The sequence below is a fragment of the Rhamphochromis sp. 'chilingali' genome, assembly GCF_963969265.1.
Source record: "Rhamphochromis sp. 'chilingali' genome assembly, chromosome: 12".
Taxonomy (NCBI): domain Eukaryota; kingdom Metazoa; phylum Chordata; class Actinopteri; order Cichliformes; family Cichlidae; genus Rhamphochromis; species Rhamphochromis sp. 'chilingali'.
In genome coordinates, this window is record NC_137939.1 from 24,274,653 (window position 1) to 24,295,821 (window position 21,169).

Genomic DNA, 21,169 nt, shown 5'->3' on the forward strand with positions numbered 1-21,169 from the left:
TTTAGTGCTAGCTAGTTGCCAAACTTATGTCGCCGAAGCCAGCTTGCTAGTTTCTCGGTCACCTGGACGACGATGGCTTCTGGAAGCAATGCTTTAACTCCTGGGCTTGTCTTTTTGTCAACCCCCTCTTACTGACAGCAGCTAACTTCACCTCAGTGATTATTACCATGCTTAACGCCCATCGATAGCTTTAGCAATAATGTATAACTGGGGCATATCGTATTTCTTTTGCAGGTTCTTTTATTATTATTATTATTATTATTATTATTATTATTATTATTATTATTAGCGGATAAAATCTTGTCTATGTCATCCATCCCAGTGTTGTTAAGGGCCTCTCCCGGCAAACTGCGTCACCGAGTGGGCGCTGCAGGTATTCATCTGTCGATCTGCGTGTTGGAAAGTCTACCCGTGATGGCACGAATGACCTGGAAACCAAAGCGACTGAACTTTTAAGTCACCATGGAGTCTAAATCAGGCTCCGGGGACCATCAAGACCTGAGAAATTCGCCTGTAACCAAGTCTCAGTGTGAACCGGGCAAAAATGTGCGCGAGGCCATGGGTGATGGACCCGTCAGTCTTGTGGACTCTGTAGTGAGAGGTGGGAGTGACCCCAGCGCATATCCTTCCTCCAGTTATCAGAGGATTGTGCATCAGAGATTCATCAGGAGAAGTTTATGGTTTTCAGACACAGATGAGCAGGCCTTTGAAGCACCTGAATGTAATAACAGGAGTAAGATCCTAAACATTAACCTGCGAACAATTGTGGACAGGTCAAGGGGGACCAGCTGTGGGATACAGGAGGGATCCAGCACTGAAAGTCAAGGTGGGCTTAAAGACAGTGCAACAGAGAGCGCCAGCGCCGATGAGGACAAGGAGAAAGGTGGAGACGCGCTAAATGTTACATGCAGTGATGGTGGTAAAGCTGCTGTCAAGGCAGCCAGTGAGGAGAATGAGGAGGAGGCAGAGATGAAGGCAGTCTCCACGTCTCCAGGGGGAAGGTTCCTTAAATTTGACATAGAGCTGGGGAGAGGTTCCTTCAAGACAGTCTACAAAGGCCTGGATACTGAGACCTGGGTGGAGGTGGCCTGGTGTGAGCTGCAGGTAAGGCAGTAAAATTGTCTCATCTCATTAACAAAATTTCTGTGACACCAATTCGTTGTGTATGCAGCAGTTACAGACAAGGCACAATTATCTTTTTCATATCTGTGAAAAAAAGGCTTATTTGTCACATTTTTAATCCATGAGATGGATGCTGACCAGAGCTATCTAAAAGTGTCTTCACATTTTTCCCTCTACGATAAATATATGCGTGATTAATATTAGTGGAAGAATGCCTGACTCCCACAGGAAGCCCTCTATCTTTTCTCCTCTGTGTTCTCACTCATCATGATAGTGTAATGGAGATGTCTTCAGGGAGCTGTCAATCAGCCTCTAGTCTCATGAAGGAGTATGCTGAGTTGCAAATTGGTCACCACTAAATTTTAAATGGTTTACACTGGAAGACTGATTGACAAGCAGTAGCTGTAGACATGACATGGAGGAACATACCATCGCTGAAGTATGGCGATCGACAGTTTCGCAAATGCACAAGGGGAGTTCATTTTCTTGCGTTACATAGACACAAGGAAATCACAAGCTTAGACTGTGCAAAGGTATTAACTAATTATTTCCATCCTTCTGAGACTGCAACAAGGATTATTCTCTCTCCCTCTCCCAGGAGGCTTAAGGGGGACTATAGTTAGCATGACTGGCCCCCTCAAAGTACAAAAACATGTCCTGTGATTTGTTATTTTTTCTCCCTATTTAGATAATTTTGTAAAGGATTTATTTTACATTGTGTGTGCTCAGACAGCCTTCATTTTCCATGGCGGTTTGGCCAGCTGATTGCATGATGACACTCAGCTCAATCATTGAAGTGGACAGTGCAGGAGATGCCGGTTCGCTCTCTACCAGCAGTGTGTCTGCATGTTATTAGTGGTGCTACTCCCTGCATCGCACCCTCTGTGTAACAGGAGGTGAGCAGACAGGAAGCAGCTGAACCTGCCCCATAGCCTGCTGGGAGCCTTGTGGCAGTCAGTGGCCTCAGTGAATACTTTGCCTAGGGTACTGAAAACATGCTGCGTCAGTACTGTGCAAGATGAAAGAATGCAAACCACTTCATCCACTGGCAGGAATTAAACCTGTTTTGTCTGACTTTAGCATTACAGCGCAGTGACACATAGCATCACATAAAAGGACTTTAAAGATAGAATGCCATTGTTGAGCATGCAAAGACACACTGAGACTCGAAGGCCTCATTTGGATGATGATATCATGCACGCTGACAGCAGGAAGCAGCCCCGAGCTTTCCTCAACTGGACAACGCAAAGCTGTAGTTCAGTCCAGTGGATGGAGAATGTGGAAGAGGGATCTATGTACTCTTATTTTATTTTTCCCTAAAGACAGATTAAAACTCCCTCTAGTGGACAGTTGACAATGGATGTTAATCATGATTCAAGTGATCATGTAGTCATCTCATATATACTGTTGTAGCTTTGAGCTGAAGGTCTTCCATTAGGTACTGTTGGATAAACAAAATAACAGGCAGAACTCTTTCACGTGTTGTTAAACTGTCATAGCAGATGCAGTTTAGGTAATTATTATCCATTTATTTTCTTTATTGGCCATTTGAATCATTAAATGTCTTACAAAGGAGTTTCCTTGCCTCCTTAGTGATATCTGAAGAATTAATCTGCAGCCGTTTATTGATTAATGAGTCAGTTGAAGCTATTTATTGTGCATAATTACACATTCCCAAATGATTTTTACTCTGGATTTTTTGCTGTTGGTCACAGAATACAAAATATAAGACAATTAATTTCCTTCTCTGATGTTTTATAGATTGAGTGACTATAAAACAGAATTGGATTAATTGACATTTCAGATATCTTGTCCTGTCTAAATTCTAAGGTGTTTCATTTATTTTTTAAAGGGCCAAGCAAACATATTAAAAGTTACATTTGAGAAGCTTGAAGTTTTTGTGGAAAAGTTACTTGAACATTGTTTAATCTGTCATTCTGGATGTTTCAGTGTGTATTTACACTGCTATATTACACAATGTCTGAATTCAATTTTAAGTTTAGAGTTGCTGCATTGTGCAGTTAGACCAACAGCACACTTCTTAATTATGGGCATTTGTAATAATCTGCAGACTGTAGTACGGGAAATGAGATTCTTTACTCCTAAAGAAAGTAGAAGAAGGAGTAGCTTCAGTAGGCTTTATCAACATCCTCAATGTTATTGTCTGTCAAGCTGTAATCAGGATGAAATCACTGGAGAGATGAACTAAGAAGTGAGATCAATAGGATCGTAGTGTATATTGAGCCTAAAGGCAGACTTTTCAAGGTGGAGCTCTTTGAACCTGACTCGATCACCATAGTAATATATATACTGCACATCTCACAGGTGGTGCATGCAAGCTGTTTTCTTCTTTGTGCACAGCAGCCAGTGCCAAAACTGATGTTATGATTGCTCTTGTGCAGGGTTCTTTGGTCTTGTTTTGGCTTACTATACAGCTTGCTTTAAAAAAAAAAAAAAAAATATATCCTGGTATATATATATATATATATATAACCAGGATGGTCAGCACATACAGGCTGGAAGCACAATTGTACAGGCAGATCAGTCTCTTCCAGCATCTCTATGATACACCATTAAGTGGGATTGCTGGTACTTTCAGGAAGCTGAGCTATTTTGCAGAAAACCTCAACAGTTGTTTTTTAAAATGTTTTGAATTTATTCTATTCTGATTCCAGCTGTGATTTCTTTTTTTTCTCTGAACAGCAACATGTGTCTGAAGACTGCAGTGAATCGTCTATATCAGCTGTAAAAGCGCATAAAATTGTTTCTCTTCTCGGTCTGTATTTGTTACTAAGCCTGTTTTATACTGCAGGTATTACAGCTAATAGAACACAGATAATAACATGTTTTATTCTGTTGGTATTTACAGAAAATCACAGAGTATATTCATTCTGTAAAATGAATCATTCAAAGTAGTCAAAGTAATTTCCAGGTATCTGTCACTGAAAGTGCAAATGTACTTCATGTTTTTCATGTTTAAATGTATGACGTTCTAATGAGCAGCTTTTATGTTAGAAGTTAACACCAGCAATGGGCATGCTCTGGATAAGATAAATATGATAGAAAAACTATGCCATTAATAAATTCTCTGCCATCATTCTTGTCTTGCACCCTGTGATAGACAGACAACTTGCCCAGGGTATACGTTATCTTTTGGCCCATGGGATAGAACCCCCTGCAACCCTGAATTACATAAGTGGGAAAAAAAATGAATGGATGGATGGATGGATTCCTCTCTTACCCTTTTTGTGGCACCAATCAATTTGTTCGTTTTGTGAGTGTCTTTTATGCGAGCACGTGGAAAACGTGGTTAAAGACAGTTTATAACCACCATTATATCCATTATCTTTCTAGCCTTTCTTGGTTTTTCCAAGCCATCCAATGCAAAGAGGGCTTAGCTGTGTTGAGCTTGCTTCATACTATTACCCTGAGATAGCATGGTAAAAATCGCTGCACAGACTCAGAGCTCTCCTGCCCACAATCACACAAGATCTTTTTGGTCATATTCAACAAAATAATAAAGTGCAGGTTTCAGCAAGTCTTAAGCTTGCATCTGAAGTAGGTCAGAGTAAACAACATGGGGGTAAAATCTTACGTGTGGCATGTGTATGATGCCAGCTTTGCCGTTCCAAGCAAACTGTTGTGGAAAACAGGAGATACCCCCATGGAAGACAGAGAAACATGAGATATCACTCTTGATTTTCCACTGTATTCTCGCCTTCCCGTGGTCACATGGCTTTCCTCCCTAGAAATTTTAATCTGGTCTCGTGTTTGTTTTTGCTCTCTTCCTCCCTTGTCTCTCTCCCTTAGCCCTGCCCCTTCCTGTTCATGCCCATCTCCCCCACATCTCTGTTTCTGTGCCAGGCTGCTGGCATATCACAGATGGCCCTGGCTCATGCAAGGATGTTAATGTGAGAGAAGGATGCCTGTTTTCAGTCCTTTCATTGTTGAGAAGAAACACATCCTGTGATTCTTTTTACTTTGTCTTAATCATTATTGCTCTCTGGAATTTTTCTAAACTTTGGAAACTTTTTCTTTCCACCACTTGTGGCTCAGTGTATTGATTTTTATCTTAGTGTTGAATGCTGTGTGCACACTTGCAGACAGTTTACTTCTGACCTTTTGCAGACTTCTCAGGTATTTGGCAGTGAGCTATTTTGTAGATTAAATCTCTTTTTTCAGCTTGTGACTGCAGAGTTGGCAATGATGCCATGGCAGTGTTATCAGGCCGCCTGTCTTTGCTGAAGATTGGGGATTTCTTGAACCAAACAAACCCAGCAGCTTACTCACTAGATCTGTTTCTTCACTCCAAATGCTGGATTTCACTATAATCATAGATTTAGATTGCACTCTCATCTGACAAGATGATACCACGCTTTCTCTCTGGATTAACATGTGTAATAACACATCTTCTCCTTGTCTGCACAGATGAAAAAAAGGTAAACAAAGTTGGAGATGCCCAAATGGGTCATTGTTTACAGCCCATCTGGCATTGAGAGGCCCTGGGCAGCATGGAGAGCCATTCACTGTGGCAGTGCCTTATCCGTTCCCCCATCTTTCATCACATCTGAATTCCCACGTCACCAAGTCAACTGAAAAGCAATGGCAAAGACAGATATGCCTACTGGTGTGACGTGTGGTATAGTTGCATGCTGCAGGTGTGATAGTTGTCTCTTGTACAGTCTTTTTGTTGTTGGTGTTGTTTTCATTTAAGTCATTTCCATTCATTTGAGAGCATCTGAATGTGTTTGCTGTATGGCTGAATCAGTGTGCTGGTCACTCTATGGTTCAAGTTGCAACATAATTGGATCTAGTAACCATCACTTATCATTATGAACATAGCCTAGGCCTGAAGTGTATGTACTCTATTGATGAAACGGCTTTAGAAAGAATTGTAAATCCACAGCATGTCTTAACTGGTAAAATGATGCTTACCCAAAAACTCTCACCTTGTATGTTGGTTTATTCATGGTCTTTGTCCCACATCGTCTGAAAGGAAAAGCTGCAAAGGAATAAATAATTTTTTATCTTAATGTTTAGGAGGGATAATGGGGAGCACATACATACACAGACATACACAATGTTTTGAATGTTTTCAGTTAGATTACAAAAAATTGGGAAAACTTCTTTACTGTGATTTAAGCAAACATTTGGTTAAAGAGACAGTTGCAGTATTTTTAATATTTTTACTATAAAATGCTACATTATACACAGGTGGATAAAATTAAGAAAACCAGAATCATATCAGTTATAATTCCTGTGAGATGTGATATTTTGTCGATTTAAAGCCTTAGGTTTGCGGTATTGTTCAGCACATTGCAGTTCAATATTGTGGTCCATACCTCTTTTTTTTTATTGATCTTATAAAATATCCCACACTGAAACATGCACTGATGTTATAACTGTTCGAAGCAGACTCAAATTTGTTTATCAGGGAGCTGCAGAGCAATTTTCAACTGATTAATTAGTTAATTGACCAGTAATGGAAGCTACACATTAGGGTTTGCCTAAAACGGTCTATCAGTTACAGGGGTGGCTATCAGACCTCTTGTATGCAGCCTTGTTTTGACTTAAATGCCACATTGGCTAGACTTTTATTAAAGCTGACACACGTTGCTATGCTGCAGTCTTCACAGTTTTTATCTTGTGGTCTATATATATTGTATCTGACTTGCTGTGCTAGTACCTCCGCTGTAGTATTGCCTTAACATTTCGTACAGGGATTCTCTAAGCAGCTTTCAGAGCAGCACCTTACGTTAGGACATTTAGCTAAATGGCCTTTGACCGCTCTCTTTCCTCCCCCCCAACAATAGAAAGTGTCACAACAGCTCATTAGGACTAGTAATCCCTTTTGGAATTCAAGAAGGTTATTTGTATGAACAAACCTGGAGCACCTCTGTATCCTGTTAAGGCCTCCTGCTTAGGCTTTGTGGTATGAAGACAAGGGTTACTTCACTCTAGTTGGCCTCTGCGTTACTAAGCTGTTTATGTAATGACTAAAAAACAAATGGGCTCACTGTAGCACTTCCATCTTAAGTTACTATTACTGTAAACTGCTATTAACATTTATGCTGGGAGCTTATTTCATTTATAAATCTTTAAATGTGCTGATAAACTGAATATGTGATTGTTGTCTTTGCTATAAGAAGTTTCTAATTCTTTGATTAAACAATGTAGGAATCCTTCTTCCTGGTATTTTACTTGTTTAGTCTGGCTCAGGGTATTATGCCGAATAAAGGCTGTCTAAGTGGCTCTGTGGCTCCAAACACTGCAGCAGATTCTAAAATTGTCAAACCAGGGAGTTTAGTCAGGCCACCCAGTTCAAATCAGGGCAGCTCTACTCGACAAATCATTGCTCTTGTCCTTATCTCAGTGCCAACCCTCATCATCAGTGGTCTGTACGATGCAGGACATGTGGAAGCCTGTCCACCCTCCGCACTCTCACTTTCTGGCTTGCACCGGTCCACACTGGCTACAGTAGGCTTTAGTCATTTACATGGACACTGAACACATTTGTGAATTTGTCTGAAGTTCAGAGCAGATGGGTAAAATTTGCCACCCGGTGTATCATAGCACTGCAGCTATTTGTAGCCACTCTGTCAGCTCCTCCATGGTTTTTACAATGGGTCTGAGTGACCGTGTTACCGTTAAGTATCAGTGTTTGGGGTCAGTGTATTGAAAGTGTCACCACCAGCTGTCGTACCTTGGGTTGGATTGGCTGGACACACAGGCTAATGCTGCTAAAAATGTTACCAGTTAAAGCAGATTAGAAATGAATGAAATAACATCTACTTGGCTTAAATCTAATAATAAATAATGTAATTATATCTATCTGTATATATACACGATTACATATGGAATATTTTATATATATATATATATATATATATATATATATATATATATATATATATATATATATATATATATATATATATATATATATATATATATCACATCTGATTTCGTGCAACTGGAGAGGGGCACATTAACCACTTGTGAATTTTGAAAGTTCTGTATATAAAATTTTATATTAAGCCAGGTATTTAAAATTTACTGCAAACTTCTATGTCCATTGCTTTAAAAAAAATATAGACTTTTGCAACCGGATGATTCTTTTTGTTAAACCGTCTGTTTCTAGTGATCTCAACTTTGTTAAATTGTAAAATAGGCATCACTTTCAAGACTGTCGTAATGAAGAATATACCCCAATATTTATGTGTATTTGATTTCTTAGACATTGGTAATGTTGAAAATCATTCAACTATTTTCATACACAACTGTTGGTCTCTTGAGTAGATAAGTGAGTATTAGTAAAATGTTTTTCTTTGTGTCCAAAAAAACCACTTCCTTTTCAGCCTACGCGTTTTCACAGAAAAAAGCTTTATAGGAGGTTTCTATGCTTTAATCTGCTTTGGCTAACTGCTGGTCACAATCAGCTAGTCACACTCATACACATAAACATCCAAGCAACAATCACAAGTGCTCTTAATATGATCAGCACCCAATTCATTTATTTCATTTAGTATCTTATGTTCTGTTTTTCTTCTGTTCTCAGTGTGTCTGTGATGCTTTTATTTTGCATAGTTTCTGCTTGTCTCTCCCCTTCTGTTTTCTTAGCTCACACTTTTGATGCCCAAACAGCAAAGTAATTATTTGGGCATAGTCTGATTGTTGTTTTCTGCCACAGTATCGGAGTGGCTTCTCATCTTGAATGTTGTTCTGCCTCTTTGACTCCTCCCTCCCAAGGCTAGGTGAAGCATACATTTGTCTCTTTCAGAATGCTTTTCAGATATTTCACCAGCCTTTTCTTATTCAAAACATTATACTGGGCCACCCTGAATGCCGGGTATGCCATTTTACTCTGCCTGGGTTTACCATGGTTGTATGGCAGGTGTATAACAATGAATACAGGGATAATGGTAGCTGGCACAGCTGCCGGTCAAAGCCTCCTGCAGTCATGACTGATGGGACACAATTCAGCTGCGGGCAGTCTGCTGGCTCATGGCTCACCCTGCACCAGCTTTTGTTACAGCATCGGAAGCACTGCAGTAGTCATCTGTTATTAAGGATGGGTGGAAAGGGTTTCCAAGTAAATTATCATACCGCCTCAGCCTGGCAACCAGGGTTTGTTTCCCTTGAGTCCAAACATTTTTTGTTGAAATGTCTGCATGAACTGAATAAGATGTGGCAGTAAGGAGGTAGTTCTGTAGCTATGGTTAAAGGAATATGACCTGTATTGATTGTTAATGCGTCACATTATCATTGTGAGCGAGACTGAACCTGAGCTTTTCAATGCGGCATTTAAATTCTATACTAAGGCCTATTTGCTGTGGGATTTCTGCATATTGGGGTATGCATGCTAGTCAAGTTTTACTGGATTTTACAAATAACTTATATTCATGTAAAATATTTCTTTATCTTCATTTATTGACAAAAACATGTGACAGTAAATATGAGTTCTGCTGTCCTTTTTTATATTACAATTTGTTGACAAGTTGTTTGAATACAAATCCCAATAACACTGTGGCTATGGAGTCCCAGTGTTGCTAATCTGCTCCTTGTTAACGAAGGATCAAGATGAGGCCAAGTTAATTAGGTAAAGCAGAAATAGTAATTAGGAACGCTAAGTTGTAGTGGCAAAGAAACAGCCAGACAATTTGTAATTTGGCTGGCATAATCAGGACTAATGCATAAACCTGTTTCTCTCCTAATACATTTATCCTCTAGGATGCGGATCTCACTGGTTCAGTAAGTTCAGATATTTGTATATTAGGTAAGAACTTGTAGACTTTGTCTCATTGGGGGAAACTGTGACAAACTAAAATAGACGAATTGGTGTCTATAAAAAATTACAGTCATAAGATTTCTTCAGACAGAACGGAGCTGTGTGTGAACTACATTTGTCAGCAGCCACTCATTAGCCACTCAGTCCATGTGCCACTTCACAACCTTAGCATTGTTCTATGCTTTCAGATGGATTGTGAATTGAATCTTTTATCAGAGATGGGGGATTAATTTTTCATGTAGTGAGATCTGGGATCATGTAAAATGGTACAATTGGAGTCATACCTGATGCTAGTACATACTGTAATTTTGGGTAGCATTCGTTGCATCGGTGTAATTTAAATCCAGACGAAGGGAATGTTCATGTCATGATCCACAAAAAAATGTAAGTATGTCTGATTATGTCAGTAGCCTTCAGGGAGAAGGCTAAAGCCCTTTATATACAATCAGTAAGCTCCTTTCATTAGGAAGTGTAACTCTTACAGCTTTGTTATAATTATCCTTAAATCCTCAGGTAAAGTAGCTGGACTGATGGCAATCCCTTCACAATAGGAGTATGCTATTCCTACTTAATGTGACATTAGGTCAAGAATATGATTTTGACACTGCATTTATATACTATGATAAGCTTGCAGAGTTCCTGGATCTAATATTTTAATCCATTACTTGATTCTTCCAACACCAAAAAACCCAGTGGTTTGCTTTCTCATTCTGATATTCTGTGTCGCTGTATGAGCTAGCCGAGCTGTGGAATTAACAGAGGTGAGCATACAGATATAGTGGATGGCAGCATTGTAGAGAACAGGTTTAAAGATTCCTTCCTGATAATGTCACTATCTATTTTTCTGCCCTTGCTGCCTGCTGTAGCTTTCAGTTTGTGTGTTTGACCTCACTCAAGCAGTTACCTGCTCTGCTATGAAGCACAGGTGTGATAAGATTACATGCACACAAACAATAAATGGTCTGTTTGTAGTGCAGCAAATGTACCGTAATGAGTCACACTTGTTAAAGACCTCACAGTAGCTATGAGGAAATTGATTTTCAAAGTGACATTCTTCCATTCTCTCAGTGCGCAAAAGCATATAAGTGCACATAACTCTCGACGCAGTGAACCACGCCTCTCAGCCTGCATGTGGCTTCTGAATTATGCAGAAACCCCAGTGTCTGCTAAGAGGGAAAGACAAGTGAGGGTGCAAATGTAGGGGGTGATGCGGGGAGTGTGACTGGAGCTTGGGGAACACTCTGAATTGGGGCTTATTTGAAAAAAGCAGCAGGTTTCCTGAAAGATGAGATCAAGAAAGCAAGGGAGCAGTAAAGGAAGTAATCTGGGGAGAGGAGGGGGGGAATTGCCTAAAGGAAAGAAAGCTGCAGCACTCAAGCTTTAAGCAGTCTTCCTCATTCCTCTTTGTTGCTCTTTTTTAGACCTATGTTTCAGGTAAGCTTCAGACCATGTGGTGCTCCTGTGCAACAAACAGCACATGGGGATAACCCAGCCCAACTTAGCCAGCCCAAGCCTTTCATTGCTCAGCTTGCTTCAGTAGAAAGAGTTCTCTGCAGAACTGAATTATTCATGGGACTTCAGAAGAGTGCAGTGAAAATCCCCACACCCCTCACCACCACCATCACCACCATACACACTTACACAAAAAAACCTGACATGCCACATTCTTATACATGCAAGCCTTATCCATCACATCAATCCACTCCTCAACACATTGAATCACAATGTTGTTAATTTTTCTGGTTATTCATGCTCATTTTCTAATTGCAGTTTCATCTAAGAAGGAAGTTGACTTTGGGTGAATAATTGAATAGATTAAATCCCGCTAGGTTGTTTTCACTGCATTCCACCATCAGTGTCGTCGGTTTCTGTGATGGGTGGGGTCTTGCTGCTAGACACAGCTCACTGTGTGTATGTGTGTTATATAAGTCGTTGATGTAGTGGCAGTAAAAAAAAAGAAGACAAAAAAAAAAAAATCACAGGAAAGAAACCACAACCTTGCACTAGATACAGCATGGTGCTGCCAGACTAGGAACTGAGAAATGGTGAGAGAGTAGCTACAGAAGATGCTTTTTGTGTTTGTGGGGGATCTCGGGGATGAAAAAGGGAGTGGTCGGGGTGCAGAAAAGGAGATAGATTGCAGATGTGGGGGGAGGGGACTAAGAGGGTGAGAGAGTGAGAAAGCGAGTGAAAGATGGCAGAGATCGATGACACATAACCTTTAGCCATAGCATTTTGAGGGTGTGACGATGTTAATGCCTTGGTTCATTCTCCCAGGAGCGGCTGTGCTTTGTCACCCCTCTTTCTCTTTACACGTCCTCAGTGTTCCTGGACAAATCAAAGCTAGCAAGTAAGAGGTCACATCTGATCATATTACATCTAAAAATGTATTTACAAACAAAAGATTTCGCAGAATGTTCTTACTGATTGAAAAAGACACTCATCTGAATGTTCCCACACACGTACACTTGTGACGTGTGTGCTTTGACGCACATATGGTCTAATTAGAGATGTGTATATGTCTCAGAGACTGACACTAACCTCCACCTCAACTACTCCGTATTTCCCACTATCAAAAGCATACTAGAAGCATGAATTTAAAATGTGGAGGAATGATGGGATGCTCTTCCATCTGGTAGTTTTTGTGAAGCAAATATGTTTTACAGTTATTTTTAGGGGCTTGATAGTCATCATTTCTTCATCTGTTGTTTCCTATAGGATCGTAAGCTTTCTAAAATGGAACGTCAGCGCTTTAAAGAGGAAGCAGAAATGTTGAAAGGCCTCCAGCATCCCAACATTGTCCGTTTCTACGACTTCTGGGAGTCACCGCTTAAAGGAAAGAAGTGCATTGTTTTAGTAACAGAGCTCATGACGTCAGGAACGCTAAAAACGTGAGTATGGATGTAGGCAGTTGTTTTTAATTTGCTGCTCATTTAATTATGGTCTAATAGGTTTCCCTTTCCTTCATGCAGCTATCTAAAGCGTTTCAAGGTAATGAAGCCCAAAGTGTTAAGGAGCTGGTGTAGACAGATCCTTAAAGGCCTCCACTTTCTCCACACCAGGACGCCTCCCATCATCCACAGAGATCTTAAATGTGACAACATCTTTATTACTGGACCTACAGGTTCAGTAAAGATAGGGGATTTAGGTCTGGCAACACTCAAGGCAGCTTCTTTTGCTAAGAGTGTCATAGGTAGGAGACTTTTAACATGTGACTTGACAGATTTGTGGTTTTTACAGTAAGAAGTATTAGTCATTTGTCAACTGGGCTCTCTTGTTCTCTCCATCTGCTCCTGCAGGCACTCCAGAGTTCATGGCCCCAGAGATGTATGAGGAACACTATGACGAGGCTGTGGATGTCTATGCCTTTGGCATGTGTATGCTAGAAATGGCCACCTCTGAATATCCCTATTCTGAGTGTCAGAATGCTGCTCAAATCTACCGCAAAGTTACCAGTGTGAGTCATGCTGTGCAATTATTATTATTTTTTTAATTCTTGCATTTATTTTGGATGCCTGACTGTGAAGGAGAGGGAGAGGGGCAGAGAGGGCTTATAGCATGCAACAAAGACCTTCAGCTGGAATCAAACCAGGGATGCTACAGTTATGCAGTACACTGGAACTGGTCACACAGCATGGTGTTTTACATTTACATTAATATGTTTCCACCAAAATCACCTGTTCATGGAAAACATACTTTGGTCAAAATTTCTCAGAGCTCTAATTATGCATACAAATTGAACTTCTAAATATTTAATGTTAAATTAAGATTAAGATAATGACTTGTCAAAAATGGGCTTACACTCAGGGATTTTAACAGAAACCTAGAGATCTGTCCAGTATTTAAACATTAATGAATGAATGTTAAGTAGCCCTAATAGAAATATGATGAACCATAATGACTATATGCTTGGAATAAAAGATGATATACAGGCAAAAAGAGGCTGAACTAATTGCTCATCAACTGTCACCAGTATTAAATGCAAAACCTTTAAGGTGATAAATGCACTGTTTATTAAAATTAAGAAGTTGATAGTTTCATATACTAAGACTTTTCCATATATTCATTTACCAAGTTTTCTCTGTAAAACTTGGTTTCTAAAATGTTCAGCAAGAAAGTGACTTCTTTAATGTATTAATAATTCAGTGTCATGCTTTGTGAACATGGCATAGCAAGGTTGGGATGTTTATTATGCCATTTCAGATAATAAGTCCAGAGAATTTCTCAGAGTACAAAATCAGCACCATTTTCAGGTAGATGATTCCTCAGTGTTGAATTTCTTGGTTGAAGAGTCTAATCAGCCATATGGTGTCACTCAGGGGGTCCAAGTTTCTTTTGTTTTCTGGATGAAGCCTAAAGGCTGTATTTCTGTACATCTTCCTTTGCTAGCAAAGCATAGTGCTTTGAATACTGATTGTTTTGTTTTTTTCACTTTTAAAACTTGGCAGGGTTGGAGCTGAAAAAAACAGACTCTTTCACCTGTTAGTAGCTGTTAAAGAAATCTCTCAACCTATATTAATGGTTAGGGAGCATCAGTGCAGCTCTCTATAGTTGCTATTTTTTGCATTGTATTCATATGAATGTGCCTTCCACAGTGGGATGTTAATAGAAGGCTGATCAAAGAGAAACCCTAATAGCATTATACATTGTGTGTACTCCCTGAAGAGATACAACATCCAGCTGAATAATTGGTGGAATATTAATCCAGATATATGCATATACTTTACATCTAGTTTATTTTGATGCAGAAACTTTATTTTCTCCAGTTAATTATATCACACGTTTTATATAGTCTGGCTGCACAATTAAAAAAATAACTGGGTAGATTATACCTGTAAGAAACTAAATAGAAGTGTTATGTTAAGAAAAGACAGAATTCATCCATTTTTAGAAGAACTGCTCAAAATCTATTGGGCATCAAATATATTGTTAAACCACACCAGCTGTGACAACTCAGGACCGTCTGCACAGTCAAAACAGCCGAATTTAGACCAACTGACTGTAATAGTAGTTTACAAAACAACATCTGGCTGCTCTAACATGTGTAAATAAGATAAGATAAGATAAGATAAGATAACCTTTATTAGTCCCACACGTGGGAAATTTGTTTTGTCACAGCAGGAAGTGGACAGTGCAAAAGTTATGACGCAAAAATTAGAATACAATAAGAATAAATACAGTACACAGCTGTACAGAATAGAATAAAATAATATACTATATACAGTAGAATAAAATAGAATAAAAATATACAATAAGATAAAAATAGAATACGAATGCTATATACAACTGAGTAAAAATACAACGATGCCAGAAAAGATTATTGCACTTAGTGTTATTGCACATGTGTGGATGTGTGTGTTTGTTCAGTTAAAGTCTTTGTTGTGGAGTCTGACAGCAGTGGGGAGGAAAGACCTGCGAAATCTCTCCGTCCCACACCGTGGGTGCCGCAGTCTTTGAATTGGAACATTCAAAGCCTTTGTATGAGAACGAGTTGGTTTTTGTGCTTTGAGCTGTACTTTTAAGAAATTTACTATGCTGCCGGAGTTTTTGTGAGGCTTCCTTTGGATGTTTTTATGCTTTGTGGGACCTGACATGAATTCAAACTGACCACTGCTGTGGTACTTTCGGCTCTCTTTTCAGAGAGCGAGTGTGTGATACTTAGAAGATAAGATTTGGGTGGAGCATCACAAAAAAGAAATTTCCATTCATGTGTTCATTTTTTTTCTCTTTTGTTATGTTTTGTCATCAACATGACATCCTTTCATGACATATCCACAATGTTTTGCTTATATTTCCCTTTGCTCAGGGAGTAAAGCCAGCCAGCTACAACAAGGTCATGGATCCTGAAATCAAGGAGATCATTGGAGAGTGCATCTGCCAAAAGAAAGAGGAACGGTGAGTGACTGTGCCCGGCGATGTCCAGCGTCCAGCCAACAGGGCCCACAAGGTGCCCTCTCGTCTTTCATGCCTTGTCTCACCTCCCCCGTTTCATTGCTGTGGCACTGACAGCTGGGCTCTCAGCAGCACTGCAGTTTCTATCCATATCTGCGGGGTGTCTTTCAATTCTGTTACATAATTAGTTCGTGTACATTGGGGCAAATAACGTTTAATTAGTTTCTTGTGGCTTTTTTTGTTTGTTTATTTATTTATTTTTTAATGAATCATGATTAGGTTCAGTGATTGGTGATCTGGGAAGCACAAGTAATATGTGACCATGAATGGCTCTGTGTCACTGTTAACTTTACTGTATCTTGAACATCTTTCCACTGGAGTCAGAGCTTTTCTTTTTCTGCTTCCAGGTACACGATCAAAGATCTGTTGAATCACGCTTTTTTTGCCGAGGACACAGGTGTGAGGGTGGAGCTAGCTGAGGAGGATGATGGAAAAAAGTCCTCAATAGCTCTCAAACTGTGGGTGGAGGACCCCAAGAAGTTAAAAGGGAAATACAAGGAGAGTGGGGCCATTGAGTTTACATTTGACCTGGAGAAGGAGGTCCCTGAGGTTGTCGCACAAGAAATGGTGAGTAAATGGTTTTAGCTATACATTACAGAATTCTTTTCATACATGGAAATGTTAAATCTGAATGTTGAGTACTAGAAATGGTTTCTATTTCTTTGTCGTTTTATTTTTTTTGACACCACACTTTTATGCTTTGCATTTCTTAGAGGCTTATTGTCTTCTAGTGTTTGGTTTTATATAGTGCAGATTGCTAAGATTGATAACTTCCAGGAATATAGTACTATTCTTTTCTTTTTGTTTACATAGTTTTCTCAAGTGAACGCAATCAGATAAGGTTTCCACAGGCCCAGCAATAAAAACAAGATCCAGAAAAAAATGGACAGTTCTCATTGTGGGAGCTATGATTTTCATTACTCAAACTCTTGTTTTGTCACTTGTCTAACATTCTTTTACACCATAGAAAAAGTGCCCTAATAGGGGTATTGGAGAAAGTGTATTGGGTTATCTTCAGGTAGGGAATGTAAACATTGTCATTGTAAGCCTTTCTTCAGCCGAAGACAGACTTTGAGAGGAAAATAAGGGTAGCACACAGTAAAACTGCAGATGTCATACCTTTAGCGAGAATAACGTGGAGAAATTTTCCTGATGATACTTCCTTCGAAACAGTGCAGTACATAGCACAACATTTTTGCATTTGTTTGTACATCACATGTAAACACTGGAGCGAAAGACGGACGTTTTGATGTAACAGACCAGACAGTTCTGTTGTGAAGAGTGAGCCAAGCAGCAGACAAAGGAAACGTTTCCCCACTGCTCTGATCCCCTTAAAATAGATTTTCTCTTCCTTCCTTTTCTTGCTCCTTCTTTTTGCCTCGTGCACTCCCCTTTTTATATGCACCCTCTCTTCCCTCACATGGCTCACTGCTAAAAATATCCTGGAAGTCATGCTCTTCCCTTTTCTCTGTCAGGTGGAGTCTGGCTTCTTCCATGAGAGTGATGCTAAGACCGTGGGAAAGTCGATCAGGGACCGTGTGGCACTGATCAAATGGAGACGAGAGCGCACAGTGTCTGCAGCGGCTGCAGAGAATCAGGGTGAAGGAGGACACAGCACCCAGATGACACCATCTCAGGGCATCTCTGCTGGGGTGCCACATGTAGGGCAGCCCCTTGTGCTGGAACCAGAAGAGCCAGAGGCAGACCAGTACAACAGGCTGCATAACCTCACAGCCAGTGCCACCTCAGTAACATGTAAGAGATTCTGTTCTCATCTACCCCGAAGCACAAGCCTAATCTTTGACTTTTTTATGAGTGGATGATTTATGTGTCTCTGCAGCAGACAGCACACTTGACAGTGGCATGGGCTCCACAGTGTACTCGGACTCCCACAGCAGCCAGCACAGTGTCCTCTACCAGTCCCTGCTCGAGCCTATTACTATGGCAACACAGCAGGTCTGTATCAGGAGCTTACACACCCTGGTGGACCATGTGCATTCAGTTTTATTTAAAAACATAGACTATTTAGAACTAGCAAACACGCACTTGACCTTGAAACTGAACACACAAACACCCACACACATGCTTTATTCACACATTTAAGAGTTGCCCATGTATTTTTCATACAGTCATTTGTCTTTGTGAACAAGTTTGTTTGTCCTCACCACATCATCATATTCTTTTTGTTATGCCCTGTTTATTTTGAGTAACATATGTTTTGCTTTTGGGTTGTTCCTCAATCAGTGCCCGAGCAGTAGCCATTTTCTGACAGATCGACCCCAGTACTGCGAACAGGGTGAAGTGTGGGAGGCAACGCTGAGCCCAGAGCTCAGGGCTCGATTGGGAGCTGAAGGCCGGAGGGGAAGTGCCCCTGTTATTGACATTCAAAGGGCAAACCACATTGCTCGACTGCATGCCCTCATTCAGTCTAAGAGATCAGTCAGTCCCAACCCAACGGTACCAGAACAGTCAGAACTCAGCTCTGCTGAGCTGCACTCAGAGTCTTATGGAGGGTTTTCCCCACAGAGTGCTATGCCAGTAATCAAAGTCTCCCCCGTCTCTTCACCTACTGACCACCGCCGACTTAGTGATATCAACATCAGATCGCCATCAGAGACATTATCACTTCCTGTGCCAACTGAACGAAGGCACTCTGACCTTAGTAGTCTTCTGAGTCTGACCTCTCATCACAACCACCATATTGCGATGCACAGGGGCTCTGCGTGCCAGGCATGTATTTCTATGCTTCATTTGAGGTCACAAGATTGGAGGCACCACTGTCATTCTGTTGTCATGCCAACGCACCAATGTCCATGTGACTTTAGACACCACCCATCACCTGGTGGAATGATGAGCACTCCTGGCTATGGACTGCTGAAGGCTTCAAGTGATTATTCCAATTTCTCACAGCTGCAGCAGTCCCTCTTTAATATAATCAGTCGCAAAGCAGCCCCTTGTCCCCCCACACCTGCCCAAGCCTCATCACTGTACTCTTCAGCTGCTCTCAGTCCAACCGGGAGTGATGGAGACTGCAGCCTAAAGAGTCAGTTCCAGATTAGCAGTCTTGTTGGGGACCACGAACCTCTCCAGGAGTGTGAAGACAGATGCTGTGCCAGAGAGCAGCAAGTTACCAGGGCTGTAGGAGTGGTAGGTCACAAGAAAAAGTTGTTTTCGCGTCCTATGATGGGGCCAAAACCTGCTTAACACATTTTCCCAGCTTGTAGATGGTTCTGCATTATTCTGCATGGAGCTGGTCTGATTAACTGCCCACTGAGTCTTGCTGCCCTCATAGGCCTCTAGAGCTAACTGTCTTCTTAGAAATCATAAGCTTGCTGCTGACGGAGAACAATGGTGCAACCTCTAACATATTACATTTCCTTCCGATCAACCTTAACCAATGCCTTTAACTACTGATCCAGATTTTAACCTTTCCTTCTCTGCTTGACTGTCCAGATGCAACAGCTGTTGAGCTTGACACTGAAAGATATCCTCTAACCAAAGGGGAAGAGGCAGCTGTCTGATTTACATCCTCTTTCTCTCCCACTTTTTCTCCCTTGTGCTCTCATTTTAGCTCACACCTGTCAAGACCTCATTGTTAAAACGTGTTTCATGAACTTATTTTTATCCCTCATCCTCTCATTATATTTTCACCCATCATGAATTAATGTAACTGGCACACGTATAAGCTTTTGTTAGATTTGATCATTGAATAGAAAATTCATTCCCAACAGATACTAACTTAAAAATATCTCATTTGATCCTTAGGCCAGTTCTGCAGGTTACCAGACTCAACAATCTGTCCAAGGTCTGTCCTCTTCCAGCTCCACAGTGCATGCACCACCACAGTACCTCCAGCCTGGACACAGCTACCCTGCTACTTTGTATGCTCCTCAGCCTTGTGCACCAACACCAGCTCCAGCCAGTCTATGTTCAGTCAACATCCAACATGCGACCAGTGCTGGTAGCTACTCACCGCCAAATGTGCAACAGGCTCAAGTTGCAGCAAGTATTGTACCATCAGCTGTGCCACAACATGTTGTACAAAGCTACCAAGCACCAGTCCAGCAACAGCAGCAAGTAACTGCAGCGAACTCTTTGACTTTTCCCTTACAAGTGCAGCAAACATCTCAGAACTCTGTGGCCCCACCTTTACAACAGGCTCAGTCTGCATCAGGATCAGTTCAGCAGCCAACTGCAGCAACCACTCTGCCAGCACAGCAGCCAACTGAAAATTGTCCTAGTGCATCTGCAGCCCCATCTATGGCACCCACAGTTCAGGGTCAACCAGTACAAGCTTCCAGCACACTGCAGCAGGCCCAAACCACAGTCAAACTGCCCAATCAGCAACATAGTCAAAACTCTGCCACACCAGCACTTTACAGTCAGCAAATATCCATTCAACAAGAGCACCAACAGTCTTTATCACAAAATGCACAGCAAAATGCTGGGAAGGTCTGTGTTCAGTCTCAACTCCAGCATGGCCAAGAAACTGTGTATGCCATGCACCAGCAAATGGCACAACATCCAACCCAACAATCACAAAGTCTTCACTGTTCGACACAGCAACAAGTGCACACTCCAAATGTCCAGCAGCACAGTCAAAAAACTATCCAAACAGCAGTTCCACAACAGAGTCAGGATGTATCCCAGTCTCAGCCCCAAACCACCGCAACTCAAGTTCTGCAGGTTCCAGCCAAACATCAGAGTTACTCAGCTGCAGGTCCACATGATGCTGCCTCTCAGAGCTATGCACATTCTGCACTTCAACAAACAGCTCCGGGTCAAAGTCAGTACCTGCCTGCCCAATCAGTCTGTCCACAGACTTACATAGCAGCTAACCAGGTACTGACTTCTCAGAGCATTTCAACCTCTTCTCAGCAAGGCCAGGCTGAACATACCACCCAACAGGTGAGCATATAGTGTAGATGGTTACTGTATAATAACTATATGAAGGTAACATATAGGGGTGATCGTGGCTCAAGAGTTGGCAGTTCGTCTTGTAACCAGTTCGAGCCTCGGTCGTTGTGTCCTTGGGCAAGACACTTCACCCGTTGCCTACTGGTGGTGGTCAGAGGGCCCGGTGGCGCCAGTGCCCGGTAGCCTCACCTCTGTCAGTGCGCCCCAGGGCAGCTGTGGCTACAATGTAGCTTGCCATCACCAGTGTGTGAATGTGTGTGTGAATGACTGAATGTAGTGTAAAGCGCTTTGGGGTCCTTAGGGACTAAGTAAAACGCTATACAAATACAGGACATTTACCATTTACCAACATAGTGCCCCGGTTTTGAATTTCTGATCACCCTCACATCT

The 21,169-nt window shown here is 41.2% G+C and overlaps 1 protein-coding gene across 6 annotated transcripts in view; it reads left to right on the forward strand.

Annotated features, from left to right (window-relative positions):
* Positions 1–21,169, forward strand: part of LOC308407536 (serine/threonine-protein kinase WNK2) — a 44,178-nt gene that overhangs the window by 620 nt on the left and 22,389 nt on the right. For 4 of the 6 annotated variants that reach the window (XM_080899243.1, XM_080899246.1, XM_080899247.1 and 1 more), the window contains exons 2-11: positions 323–1,104; positions 12,629–12,801; positions 12,883–13,103; positions 13,210–13,367; positions 15,717–15,805; positions 16,210–16,429; positions 17,338–17,617; positions 17,703–17,818; positions 18,107–19,009; positions 19,628–20,770. In XM_080899243.1, coding sequence (XP_080755369.1) covers positions 463–1,104; positions 12,629–12,801; positions 12,883–13,103; positions 13,210–13,367; positions 15,717–15,805; positions 16,210–16,429; positions 17,338–17,617; positions 17,703–17,818; positions 18,107–19,009; positions 19,628–20,770 — 3,945 coding nt within the window. In that variant the 5' untranslated portion in view covers positions 323–462. The remainder of the gene's footprint in view (positions 1–322; positions 1,105–12,628; positions 12,802–12,882; positions 13,104–13,209; positions 13,368–15,716; positions 15,806–16,209; positions 16,430–17,337; positions 17,618–17,702; positions 17,819–18,106; positions 19,010–19,627; positions 20,771–21,169) is intronic. The other 2 variants (XM_080899245.1, XM_080899248.1) reach the window with 2 other exon arrangements.